This window comes from Sprattus sprattus (genome assembly GCF_963457725.1).
Source record: "Sprattus sprattus genome assembly, chromosome: 1".
Taxonomy (NCBI): Eukaryota; Metazoa; Chordata; class Actinopteri; order Clupeiformes; family Clupeidae; genus Sprattus; species Sprattus sprattus.
This window is the reverse complement of record NC_137920.1, coordinates 75,442,648-75,456,708: the sequence shown is the minus strand read 5'-3', so window position 1 is coordinate 75,456,708 and position 14,061 is coordinate 75,442,648. Positions and strand designations below refer to the sequence as shown.

Here is a 14,061-nt window from a genome sequence, read left to right as displayed (position 1 = left end):
GACGGAGCCGCTGCCGGAGACAAAGTGGTCAGGAGCAGCCAGACGATCCTGGGCACGGCTCTCGGCTGCGCTGGCGGAGAGAAAGGCCGCCTCAGTCAGCGAGCGGGACCCGCTCCAGAAACCGATGAAAAGATAATTCCCTCAGTGTGGACCTCATGCGGCGTCGAGCCGTTTGTGCCCCGCTGACAGAGGAAGATCAAGCAGAAAGGATATGAGTGGGAAACTTCAAAACCTGCTCATGTTTCTGGGCCCCGTGAAAGGATTTGTATAACACATTCAGAATTGATGGAACTTTCCCATGTTACCCCCCCGGACAGCCCTTTTTTTTGTTGACGTGTTCAAATAATGAATCTCTTATGTTTATTTTTTTCTGCTTAGATCAGGACCTATGTTTCTGGGTGTTTAGCAGAGATGCGTCTCTCTCCATTCGATCACATGCAGCCGTCTGGAGTACATGGAGTACCGCTGATCCGTTGGCTACCAGGGAACCGGGTGAGTCTGACATGGAGGACCTAAGGACCTAGGCCAGCGGTAAGACAGAGAAGCCCAAGAGCAGCTATGCAGAGGTGCTGCTTACAGTTTCAATTCAAGGGATTAGCTTGTATAGGTTAGATTTCAGTGGGGAGGCCTTACTTACTATAGGCCTTCCAGTATTTTTAAACATTTTTAGTCTCCCTCAAATGATTTAATGCATTTGTAGTTTTTTTTTTGTTCTTTTATATAGCTCTAGTATTGCAACCTTTTGCATATCTTTATTTAAACTGGGATCATTTCATATTGACCAACTAGTTATTGACATAGGATTATTTAATAATATTTACAGCACACTGTTAGTCTTTTAATAACAATTACGATACTTATGCTTAAACAGAGTTGAAAGAGGCTAGTTTCTTCATCACAGCAAGATTTGAAAAAGTTTGTTCCTTAATTATTCATAATGTTATGTCGATAATGTTTCCTTCAGGTGCTGAAATGGAACGATTATGTTTGGGTCTTTTGCTTATGAGTAAGGCACTTTCAGTCATTGCACAGTTCAATGGTTTCAACTGTGATGCCAACTTCCACAGTCGTTTCCCAGGTAAAAAAACGTTTGCTTTTGCTTTTTTTTTTTTTTAAATGAATTCAACAGATGTTGAGAGTGACACAGTGGCACCTGTTCTGCCACGAACCTGTTTGGGAATTCTTTGCAAAGACAGACGCCTTGTTCTCTGCCCATTGCAGCGGAGAGGGACATAAGCGTGTACTGCGGCGTGCAGACGGTCACTCTGAAGATAAACTTCTGCCCTGTGCTCTTCTCTGGCTACACTGACACGGACCTGGCCCTGAACGGTCGCCATGGCGATGCCCACTGCCGAGGCTTCATCAACAACAACACCTTCCCGACGGTGGTGCTCTTCACCATCAGTCTCAGCACACTGGAGGCCTGTGGCAACGCTTTGGTGGTAGGAGGCTTTAGCCACAGCTAGCATACATATTGTACTGGGGGGGGGGGGGGGGGGGGTCAAATGGCCTCTGTGACCTCTGTCTTATGTCTTATTTATGTCATGCAAGGGGAACATCGGTTTGCTTCTCCTCAGACGAGTCATTTTAATCATGAACAGTTGAAGACTTTGTTATATAAGTTTATATTGATGTCGGGGTTTGGCTGCCGAACACAATGGTGTGCCTTTGGGCCCTTTTCAGGATGTGGGGAATTGTAAAGTTTCTTTTTACTGAGGAGGAATCATTTCTGTTTTGGCTGAATGATGAGCTGGACACAGTGGTGATGCTGTGATAAAAGGATTGACTCCGGGATTAGTGGGGTGCAGGCGCATTAGCTCAATGGTTAAGGGGGGTGATGTTATCGAGGAATGCTGGCTCGTTGATTGGGTGGCCATTCACGGATTATGGCTATCTGTGTTGTAGGTCTCTTCGGCTCAGGGGACAAATGCCTATGGGAACCTGTCCCTGGTGCAGATTGGCAATGTTTCAGGGTACATCGACACACCTGACCCGCCTACAATCATCAGCTATCTGCCGGGCCTGCTGTACAAGTTCAGCTGCAGCTACCCTCTGGAGTACCTGGTGAACAACACACAGCTGGCCTCGTGAGTACCTGTTACGTTTGAGTTTTGTAACAATCTAAAATGACAAGCTTTTATCAAATGAATGCATGTTTAAGTGTGGTATATTCCCACCTACCACAAGGTAAACTATAGCATCAAAATCTATGAGCCACTTAGAAAAAAAGCACTGTTGAAGGTAATGGTGTTGTTAGCATGTTACACATCAAGACGTATCATATCTGATACAATAAAATGATGCACGGGATCGTGTGACACAACATAGACTGCTGATTTACGAATGTCGTTTGTCTACATAAACATAAACAAAAGCATCTGATGACATGGTTACAGTATATTTGTTATACTTTTGTTTTGCTTACATCCATGAAATGATCTACATATTTGTATTTTATATGCACACATTGTTGATGTGGGCTAACTCATACTAATGGGTTCAATGTGGTAATGTTTGATGGTCGTATTCTCTGAAGGTCAGCTGCTGCAATATCAGTGAAGGACAGCAACGGTACTTTTGTGAGCACTTTGAGTTTGCTCCTCTACAATGTAAGTAGAGACACTAAGATGACACTTTAACATCTTTACAATTGAATCCCTTAGCTATTTTAGGGGACATTTAAGTTAAGTTAACTGACATACTCTCTGCTATACATCGTATAAGCCTGATTTTTCATCATTCTGCTATATCTTTTTTCTCTAGCTCCCTTTCTCCTGTTACATAATTTAACAATAGTCTTCTCTTAGGTAAAAATGTAACTCTCACTCTCCCTTATTTATTTTCTCTATGCATTTACTATGCGCTGACTTAATCTTTTATTGTTTGATGATTCAGATAGAATAGTTTAATATTCCTCTACCACACCCACTTATATCAAATGCTCTTGTGAAAAAAGACACCAAGCATGAAGATCCATCCCGGCTTTTCATGTATTTCTTTGTTAACTTGAAACGTTGCCATTCTAGGACTCGTCGTACGTCCAGCAGCTTGCCATCCCCATGGCAGGCCTAACTCTAAAGACACGCGTGTTTGCTGCTGTGAGGGCAACCAACCTAGACCGAAGGTAAAAAAAACATAATTTTCAAATGATAATCCTCCTAGGTTCACTTTAAAACTTTAAACTAAAAAGTCTGCAGATAGTGTGTAACATTCGCAAAATGATTCAGTGTTACAAATTCTCCAAGGTCCCGATGAAATTAGCATTGACATTAAACACTTAGTGATATTAAAATATTCTTCTCAAATGACCTGAATGACCTTGGAGGAAATCATACTGAGTTAATCAATAGTGGCCTTGACAGTGGAGCAGAGTGCAAGAAGGAAAGAGGAAGAGACATTATATGTTGATGGGTGATCCCCAGTTCGCCTGTTTTAATAACTCAAACCAATGCCCCCCTCCCCTCATCCCACCCCCCGCAGATGGAATGTTCTGATGGACTACTGTTACACCACCCCCTCGGGGAACCCTAATGATGACTTGCGCTACGACCTTTTCTTTGGGTAATTCCTCATCATTTGAAAAGATCTGCCTGAAATCTCATGGACCATCTTTTTTGACAATGAGCCTCTGTTTATTCCCCCGCCCGATGTCTGTGTGTTTAGAATGTCTATCATAACCTGATTTCTTTGTGTGTCTTTTGCTTTGGGGGAGACAGCTGTGACAAAGACCCACAGACCACTGTCTTTGAGAACGGCAAGAGTCAGATGGGACGATTCTCTTTCGAGGTCTTCCGTTTTGTCAAACATAAGAATCAGAAAATGTCGACCGTTTTCCTGCACTGTGTCACCAAGCTGTGTCGGTCGGATGACTGTCCAATGCTCATTCCGGTAAGGTCTCTTCGCCGATAGCAGCACTCCCCAAACCCTTTCAAAATGTTGTCGTACAAGAGGGCTTTCACCGGAAATACTAACACAGATGCCACATCCTATCTCGAACCAGATCTGTGGTAGGAAAAAGAGGCGAGACGTCTCTGAGCAGGGTGAATCCAACGCAGCCTCTGGGAATGCAGTCATCACAGCTGGGCCCATCATCACTCGCAGTGGTATGTTGCACTTCACAAGCAGGGTTACTGTTAGCATTGCTTTACACTTAATAGGATATGTATGAGCTTTTAAAAGCAATTACATTAACTGCAAGTAAAGATATTATCTTGTTATACTATATGAATTTAGTGTGTTTGTCTGTGTGTGTGTGTGTGTGTTTCTGTGTGTGTGTGTGTGTGTGTGTGTGTGTGTGTGTGTGTGTGTGTGTGTGTGTGTGTGTGTGTGTGTGTGTGTGTATAGCTGAGACTGCAGTATGTAATGGATTGTAATATGTAATGACCTATGTTGTTTTTACTTCACAGACGAAACTCCTACCAACAACTCACAGCTTGGTAAGACCTGTTCTTTGACTCTAAATACCATAACTTGATGTGAAACAGACTGTTAAGTCTTCTGTGAGGACTTTAAGTTATACTGAGCAGAGTGAAAAAATATTCTCTAGGCCCAGATAGGCCTGTTGTCCTTTTACACTTGACAAGGTGGTTACACTAGATACTGCTGCAACCATCCGAGTATATACAGTATTTATTTATTTATATAAACACAAACACATATTATATATATACTTGTGATGTATGACAATGTTTTGTAATATAAGGTAGTTTCATACTGTTTATTTTAAGAGTGGCAGATGCATTTGCGTTAAAAATAAAAATGAATAATTATTATTATTATTATTATTATTATTATTATTATTACTATTTTTAAAACTGTGACTGTGCTGTGTTGTAGCCCAGTTAAACGGCCCTTTGCTCCGGCCTGACTCTGTGACCAGCGCGCTGATCTCGGGCGTCATCATCCTGGGCGTCCTGAGCATGTGCTTCTTCATCCTCTCCCTCACTCTGCTCAAAGCCAAGAAGCCTCCGCCCACCATGATGCCAGGGGCCCGGAACCCTGCCTTCAACTGAGTGCCTCGTTCCGGAACCCTGCCTTCAACTGAGTGCCTCGTTCCGGAACCCTGCCTTCAACTGAGGGCCTCGGTATCAGGGACGTGCACAGGAATTTTGAAGGGCAGTTGCTCTGCCCTGGAAAAAAGGGGCGACACATTATTTTTTGTCACCGCCGCTGCCACGCCCCCGTCCCCTGATCGCAAATTTTGCCAATATCATTTTAAACTCTCACTAACCGCCGCTGCCACGCCCCCGTCATCTGATCGCAAATTTTGCCAATATCATTTTAAACTCTCATTAACCGTTGCTGCCACGCCCCGTCCCCTGATCGCAAATATATATATTTCCTTCGGAGGGGCAACTTCAGTCGAGGAGGGCAAAACGGGCAGTTGCCCGAGCAACCTTAGCCCACTACTGTGCACGTCCCTCATAGCTGCTCCACTCGTCCTAGAAGGGAATTTATGAAGAATCCTTTATGTACCGCACCTATAATCTGTTGAAATATATTTTATTTATAGAATAAAATACAATATGTATAAAGGTAGTATTGTATCGTATTGGAATATGTACGTAATCATAGATGAAAGCTTCTGATAACATTGTTAGTATATATTTGTTATACTTAAATCCATGAAATGATCAATATATTTGTATTTTATACGCACACATTGTTGATGTGGGCTAACTCATACCAATGGGTTCAATGTATTTCTAATTCAATACCTCAGCTCTTCATTCGTCTGTTGCAGGGTCTAGGAAAGGAATATGGTAGATGGTGTAGTGGCTGCGGCATATTATACAGTCCTTTTAGCAGATCCCTCTCTCATCATGGTCTAGGAAAGGAATATGGTAGATGGTATAGTGGCTGCAGCCTATTATACAGTCATTTAAACAGATCTCTCTCTCTCATCACGGTCTAGGAAACAACTATGGTAGATGGTATAGTGGCTGCAGCCTATTATACAGTCATTTGAACAGATCTCTCTCTCATGGATGATTCCCCATTAAACTGCCGCTGTGATCAATTTTCTCAGCAGTAGACGTTTTGAAATCTCGCACATAGGTTGCTTTTAAGGGCTTATTTCATTATGTATCTCAGTAGTTTTTACCTAACATTTTCCTGTTTTAAATATATAGTTTAAATGTCGAACGTTAGTTTTTCACTTCCACTAACTGATCATTGGCTTCGAATAATATATGAAAAAATAAGGGTCAATTAATATTAGACTTATTCCTAACCTTGCATGATATGCTATGCTATTTTATCACTTTGTTCATAAATCAGTTTATTGTATAAAATGCAATTACAGAATGTAGCTTGCTTAGAACTGTTTATTTTTACAGTACAAGATGCATAGGTATGTACACATTATAATATATAGAGGTGAAGACGCACCCAGAACACACACAAACACACACACACACACACACACACACACACACACACACACACTCAATAGACACACACTTTCAGGTACACAATTACTCACATGCCAACCCACACATTATTTACATATTATTTCATGTGGATTCAATGTTTTACAATAAAATAATTGGAATAAAATTGGAATAAAAATTCCTACCAGTTTCAATGTTTTCTGTTGCAAAAACAACAAAAAAATACTAACTTGAGGTGACCATATCAAATAATGACAGTCTATCTAAAGGACTAAATGTTCTTTCACATACGGAAGTTATGAATAAGACAGTCCTTTAAGCAACAAAACGCTGCTCTGACACACTACATTGGAAAAGCACTTCTGTACAAGCTTGAATAATGGAAATGAAAATCTCTCTGTGACCCTTGAAAGCTGGTCATCCTCAACTCTTATTATCTACCCTTCACATGTATTTCAGGCGACTTTTTTAGCAAGTGTTTTTCAGGCCAGAGAAACATGAACAGTTGTTAAAGTGTGGTCTCAGTATTTGTGTCAGCTCTTGTTTTCAAACACATGTATGTACGTATGTGTGTTTGTGTGTGTGTGTGTGTGTGTGTGTGTGTGTGTATGTGTGTGTGTGTATCCATCAAGCCAACGCCTTGGCCTGGAACGTTTATTTCCATGCCGGAGTGTCTCATCTGTCAGGTGGAGCGACACTTTGATACCACACGGTTACCTACTCGCTATTCTTACCTGGAACATGAGAGTGACGACCCCCAACAAAAGACACCTGAAGTATGACACAGTTTAGGACTCCAGTAACAGAGCTCCACTGGTGGGCCACACCAACAAAATGGTCACCATCTTGTTCTCCTTCAAAAACAGTATACTTCCTGTTGGGGTAAATACTTTTTTTCCATTTCCTGTTTTTAGAAATTCAAGTGAGTCTGTTAGTCTGTTCAGTGTGTCTATTCAGGAATTGTATCAGTATTTATATTCAGAAATATATATTTATTTCTCCTTAATGAACATATTCTCAGTCATGTGAGAGAGGCTGGGGGAGAGAGGGGAGGTTCCATTAATCTCAGAAACATGTTGATTTTTCAAACATTTGTACTGAGAATATTAAGACACTTTCATAGTGCCTTAATAAGAGAGAGGGGAGGTTACATTCGTCATGGTACCAGCTGGAGAGAAGCTGATTTTCAGTGAGATAATCCACACACTTTTAAAAGAAAGGCCAGGTGAATGTTGTGATTTTTTTTCCACCCAAACCACTCTTGAAAGAGAAGACTAAAACAGTGTGAGGGATCAGAATGAAATATCATCCTTGATCTTAAAGAGAAGGCGGTCCAGTGTTTAAAATACCAAACAGATTGAGCGGCTTAGCAATGCGGAGTCTTGTTTTGACTGTAACAGAGATCATAAGGCTTCCTCAGGGATTCCTGCTCTCGACAGCACTCAAAAGAAAGGCCAGGCAAGTTCAGAGACCTCCATTCATCTCTGTGTCTCTCAGCTGCCGCTGCTTGCCCTGCTTTCACCCCCAAGAGAAAGGAGAACAAATGACACAAAGGTAATTAGCGTGCGGATTAAATCTAATCGGCATCATCTTAATAGACCATTCAGAGGATCCTCACTGTCACTTGCCAGACATTCTTTTGGTGCAAAACCCACCTTTGCATCTAAACCTAGGTTCATGTCATTATTTCCATTCATATCTTTATTTAAGGAGGAATGTGCCATGTGGCAGGAAGGCCTACAGTAGATTTAAAAAGATGTTCTAAAGCCACTCAGCCAGATGTTATTTTAAATCAGGACAGACTGTAAACTATATATGTATCTGTATTTAAATCTATATCTCTAGATATCCATGTCTACCCTATTTCTACTTTTACGAAACTCGTAATATACAAAATGTTCTCATAAACATGGGCGCTGCTCTCTTGTCTCTAAAGGCCCTTTGTTGAGGAATGCATACTGATACTGTATAATGTCAAAGGGTGGCGAATAATTAGCTCGTTACAAAACGCAGCACAATAGCCGCCATTTTGTTATTTTTTTATTACATTGGCCAAATATTGGACAGGTCCATTTTCAGTCTCATTGAATTGTGAGATGAATCCTGGCGTCCCAGCGGTTCCTGGCAGCACCCATGCCACAATAAAGCACCGAAGCCATTGTCAGGTGATGAACTATCACAAAAAGGCCAGCACTGCTTTGTTAACCTCCATCCTTCTGATTCACCACCTACTTCATAGAGGTCTCATATTAGCGTGCCATGGGACTCTCTGTTTTAAATCTCACAGGCACAAAGATACAAGGCCATTGTTTTCTAGGTTGTGTCTCAAGCCCTGTAATGGGTTTAGGTTTCTGTATTTGCCCTAAGGCCATGTCCATGGCACCTAGTTCACAATGGGGATGTCCTTTACAATGGTGTAAAGGGAGGACACAGATCACCCTGACCTTAATACTGCCCAATCGTCATCCAGGGCTTTCTCCTTAAAAAGGACCCCATAAGTTGCCATACATTCCAAAGTGCAAGGGCTCTCCAGGAAAAGTGGTTAGGATGAAGCTCCACAGACAAGGTGTGTGACCTGATGGACCTTTTTGGGACTTCCCTGACGTGAAATGGAATGCTTTTTTCTCACCAATCACGCCATTTTAGGACCTTCTCAAACGATTTGTCTTTATGTTTTTTTCTGTTTAGATTCTTGTTCAGCGAGGAAAAGGAAAATGGACACCCTTTCCCTCTGCATCTTCTTCATGATGGTCAGCGGCAGCAGCCAGTTGACAGAGGGTGACTGTCCTTCAACGTACAGACGTCCAGGTATATCTATGATTATCACAAAAGACTACTAAAGCATGTGTGCTTTCTATGCACATCCCTGTAAAAACCACATAATAATAATTTTAGTTCAGTAGTGAAAATGATGGTAGGTGAGTCAACAACACAACAGCAAATCTGCACTTACAGTAGTAACATTCCTGCACTTCTTTCTATTTCCTCTGTAAAATAGTATTCATTGTTACACTAGGTCTCTACTGCTTGTATCTAGTGTGTCCTCTCACTTGAACGTCGCTTTGGATAAAAGCGTCTGCTAAATGACTAAATGTAATGTACATGTAAATCATCTCCATGTTCTTGCTTAGATCAGTAAATCTCTCAGATGGATTATGGCATTGCCATATTTTGAAACTGACACATGAATACAGCTTTGTAATGATAGCTTTCTCTCCCCCACTCTCTCCCCCTCTCTCTCCCCATCTCTCTCCCCCCCTCTACTCCCACTCTCTCTCCCCCTCTCTCTCCCCCACTCTCTCCCCCTCTCTCTCCCCCCCTCTACTCCCACTCTCTCTCCCCCTCTCTCTCCCCCACTCTCTCCCCCTCTCTCTCCCCCCCTCTACTCCCACTCTCTCTCCCCATCTCTCTCCCCCTCTCTCCTCCCCTCTCCCCCCTCTCTCCCCCTCTCTTACTCCATGGCCAGAGTACACTGACATCGCTGTGGACTGCGGCACCACATACATCCGACTGTCTATCCTGGCTTGCCCTGTCTTCTACACCGGCTACAATGAGTCCCATCTCATTCTCAATCAAATAGTGGGCGACTCGGCGTGCACAGGCACCCTGGATGAGAGTGTGACTCCCCCTGTCGTGAGGTTCACCTTTCCCATCAACTCCACCACCGCCTGTGGAAGCATCTTCAGGGTGAGAAGCTGTTTTTTCCCGTAGACATTCCTTCTGTTACTGTGTCACAACTGCAGCGTATTGATGTGGGACGGATCACATACAAACTGAGACACCCACACCTGCAGTCATGTGTGCAGCAAAAGGAATGTGCCACACAGCCCAGAATGTTCAAGGTCAGGTAGTAAGCAGATGCTTACAGTTACCCCTTGTGGTCTTCAGGAGTCCAACTCAGATTGTCCACTTAAAATCAATAGACTGTACCTGAGGATATTATCTAATATGCATGTTATTATACACTATTTTAAGAACTAAATGTATGTATACATATTATATTCTTTGTAAAAAACATGTTCAGTTTAAGGGGGAGTATTGTTTATATGGATAATCACTGTTCCACCACACCCCGATGTTGATGTAATACTTTTTTTTCTTTCTTTCAAAATTCTTCTCAGACCTACAGCGCTGCAGGCACGGGAATCTTTTCCGACTTCTCCAACATCCAGACGGTCAACGTCAGTGGTGTGGTCCGCTCGACTGATCCCACTGTTGGCACGGTAACCTACAACGCTGAGCTGAAGTATTTCTACTCCTGTGCCTATCCTTTGGAGTACTTCATCAACAACACCCAGATTGACGTGTAAGCTGTTTTCTTTTCACTCTTGTATCACAGTCAAGGATATCTACACAGCTCTGTCACATTTAAACGTTTGTATTTGGAAATAAAAAGAGCATATGTTCACCTCCCAGTGCCCTTCATATTCTCCCTTATTTCTGTTACACTCTTCAGAAAAAGCTTTACAGAAAGAAAAAGACTTCTCAAGTGCCATACTTTTAAAAACCTTCTTCCACACTCCAATTGTGTTACTCTGATTAAGAATAGCACTTCTAGGTTCATCTTTACTGTGCTTATGATTTGTGTGTCTGAGTTGTATCTGTATGCCTGTTTTGTTAAGGGAGGGGGATTGGGTGGGTGTGTGGGAGGGGGTGGGGTGGTGGGAGTGTGTGCTCTTTGACTCTTAATATTTGTACTGTACAAGTTTACATCTGTGCGTTAAAAAGCAGTACCAAAAAACCTTGTTTTAAGAATAGCACTTCCACACCTGTGACAGGCCATTGAAGGGTTACTCCTTATGTATTCCAGGTCATCATCCTCCATTGCAGTGAAGGATAACAATGGCAGTTTCATCAGCACATTAAACCTGGAACTATACAGTGTGAGGAAAACTGAATAAATTGCAATCCAGAGAGGCAGCAGCAGCAGCATCTGCACATTTCTTTACATTTTCCTGAATCTCATTTGTCACTAAATCATACGGTTTAAACCCTTCCCCCCCCCCCCCCAGGATGCCGACTACAGCACGCCACTTGTTATCCCAAGCGTGGGTATTGACCTAAGGACAAATGTGTATGTCCAGGTCCAGGCAACTAATTTGACTTCTCAGTAAGACTCTCTCTTCTTCCCCACCTAGTTGTAATTAATATAATGCTGAAATCAGCTGTAAAATGAATGATGCCCCTTTCTCAATAGGTACCACGTTCTTCTGGATCGATGCTATGCGTCACTGTCTCCCTTCCCAACTAACTCCACTTTCTATAACCTCTTTGTGCCGTAAGTATCAAAACAAGCGCCTCAAAGTATAACATGAACATATATACAATGACGTGAGAAGGAAAAAAAAACTGTCCGTGCAAATTCACTAAACTGGTTCATTGTGTTTAACTCCAAGCTGCTCCCTAGAACCGATGACCACCATGGTGGAGAATGGAGAGAGCCAGCATGCTAGGTTCTTCTTCCCTGCCTTCCGCTTCATAGAACAGCAGAATGAGACCGTCTCCACCTACTTTCTCCACTGCATCACAAGGCTCTGTGAGCAGAGCACTTGCGCCCAGTTCAAGGTTAGCCTGAAATACACAGACACTGGACTGTTTTAAGACTGGCCTAAAAACCTTTTAATTCAGGAAGGCATTTCCTACTTTTTAAAAAACGTATAATTTTCTTAGACTGTGCTTTTGCTGAGAGCTGATAAACAACAAATAAAATGAATTATTATTATTATTAGGGATGCACCGATGCATCGGCCGTACATCGGTATCGGCCGATGTTTGCCTCTTTTAATGTTATCGGCCTATCGGTAATAAACTTGACTTTCACCGATGGTACTGGCCGATGTTTATGGCAGGCAGTTTTTAAAGAAAAATATTGTATTATATTCGTTTTAATCTTGAATTTATATGGCATTCCCTAAGGGTTTATGCTTGTGTTTTGTAAGGCTGCATTGCAAGCATCTGTTTACAGTTGAAATGATGTCTTGATGCCTGGTGATATTATATTAAATAAAGTTTAGTTAAACTAAAGATTGTTTCATAAATCTGATTGAATTTGTGCTCATTCAAAGTTAAGACTGATAAAGGGCTGACATAATTTAACACATTGCTTTTTAGATAATGATTTCATTATTTTCCTGGCACAAAAGGGTGAATGAATAACAACAAAAACAAAATAAATAAATATCGGTATCGGTATCGGCATCGGCTAGATTGTTGTTTTGAACATCGGTATCGGTATCGGCCAAGAAGTTCCATATCGGTGCATCCCTAATTATTATTATTATTATTAAAATAAGCTAGCAAAACACACTCTTGACCAGCTGTGGTTGGCTGCGATTGGCTGTGCTCACCCTATTCTTTCCGTCCTCAGCAATGTTCATCCAGGAGGAGAAAAAGAGACACGTTGCCTGAAACTTCCCTCCAGGATGTCACAACGAACTACACCACCATCTCATCGACACCAATCATCACCAAAGCTGAGAGCAGTAAGTACTCATTTGCCAGTTTGAACCGCCAGATAAACCTGGACGTAGTTTCAGTCATTTCATATATTTATTATACAGTTATAGTCACAGTTATTATATGACAATAACTTAATTGATTCAATGGATTACTTAAATGCAGTTGTTATTAGTAAATAACCCACAGATTGAGAAGGAATACAATCTAAAATAAGTTTTCTTTTTCATTTTTCAGTGGTTTCATCAAAAGAGGAAGGTAAGAATCATGCCAATGGTTTTGTTTGGATTTCATAATGAATGTGTCTGGGCCTCGTTTCCCGATAACGATGTATCTTAACGGCCTACGTGGATTTTCGCGACATCGTACACTAAGTAGCACTTTGTATTTACGTGCGTTTCCCAACCATCAACTTAAAGTCAGGTGCACGAGCGCAACGTGCACGAGTTCTTAAGTAGCTCTTAGGAGCTGTTTACGTCAGGTTAACCTGTTTACGTTAATTGCTGTGAAATTAGCTAGCCTATGCGTGCATCGAACGTGCAATGTGCACTAAATTCGGGGCGGGGATAGTAACGCCATCTCCAGCAGAGAAGCCTATTTAAACTGTGTTCCCATTGTAAGGACATTTATTACGATCTGTCTGAGAGTGGGCTGTCAAAGCTAGCATCTTCAAAGTCATACAGTACAGTAGGCTACATACATTCAATAAAATTAACCTACATTTGAGTCCAACTGCATGACCATTCTTGCCCTACACTTACCCTTACAATAAAGAAGTGATCCTATTTCAACCATAACTTCATTTTAAATAATGTCTTTCTTTATGACATTTAGTTTATAGTTTAGACAGCAACGTTGACATCTACAGTATATTCAACTGCATCCACTACATAATCTCAAACTTTATTTGTTGGTAACTCTCCAAAAAGGCTACCATTAACACATTTCTTAATGAAAAGGAAACATGCATCACAATAATACTTCAGTGTAACCTGTACCTATGTGGAGTGCAAATATGTCTTGCCATTACACTACCCAACAGCCCTACGTCTGCTAACACTACAGAATGCATAATTCCTACGGGCAATGCACTAGTTTTGTATAGCCTAATCTTTATTTTCAAATACTCAATATTCTTTATTTCTATTTTGATGGGAATAGGCAGGTGAAACATTCTCATGATGTGCTATACACAGAAACATCGTTTGGATTT

At 41.6% G+C, this 14,061-nt stretch overlaps 2 protein-coding genes across 2 annotated transcripts in view; both read left to right on the top strand.

Annotated features, from left to right (window-relative positions):
• Positions 1-453: 453 nt before the first annotated feature.
• Positions 454-5,012, top strand: zpld1a (zona pellucida-like domain containing 1a; the record flags this gene model as incomplete). Its single annotated transcript, XM_080840027.1, has 11 exons — positions 454-492; positions 965-1,078; positions 1,222-1,442; positions 1,906-2,087; positions 2,537-2,609; positions 3,027-3,124; positions 3,481-3,561; positions 3,717-3,888; positions 4,001-4,103; positions 4,407-4,436; positions 4,837-5,012. Exons 2-11 carry the CDS (start codon positions 973-975, stop codon positions 5,010-5,012), a joined length of 1,242 nt encoding a protein of 413 aa, XP_080696153.1. The 5' UTR covers positions 454-492; positions 965-972.
• Positions 5,013-9,106: 4,094 nt separating this feature from the next.
• The window catches only part of LOC308371772 (zona pellucida-like domain-containing protein 1), a gene marked incomplete at both ends in the record, with an annotated part of 11,393 nt that continues 6,438 nt past the window's right edge, over positions 9,107-14,061 (top strand). The window contains 8 exons of the mRNA XM_080846761.1: positions 9,107-9,170; positions 9,859-10,079; positions 10,514-10,698; positions 11,203-11,275; positions 11,405-11,502; positions 11,590-11,670; positions 11,789-11,957; positions 12,760-12,874. Of these exons, the coding sequence (XP_080702887.1) occupies positions 9,107-9,170; positions 9,859-10,079; positions 10,514-10,698; positions 11,203-11,275; positions 11,405-11,502; positions 11,590-11,670; positions 11,789-11,957; positions 12,760-12,874 (1,006 nt within the window). The remainder of the gene's footprint in view (positions 9,171-9,858; positions 10,080-10,513; positions 10,699-11,202; positions 11,276-11,404; positions 11,503-11,589; positions 11,671-11,788; positions 11,958-12,759; positions 12,875-14,061) is intronic.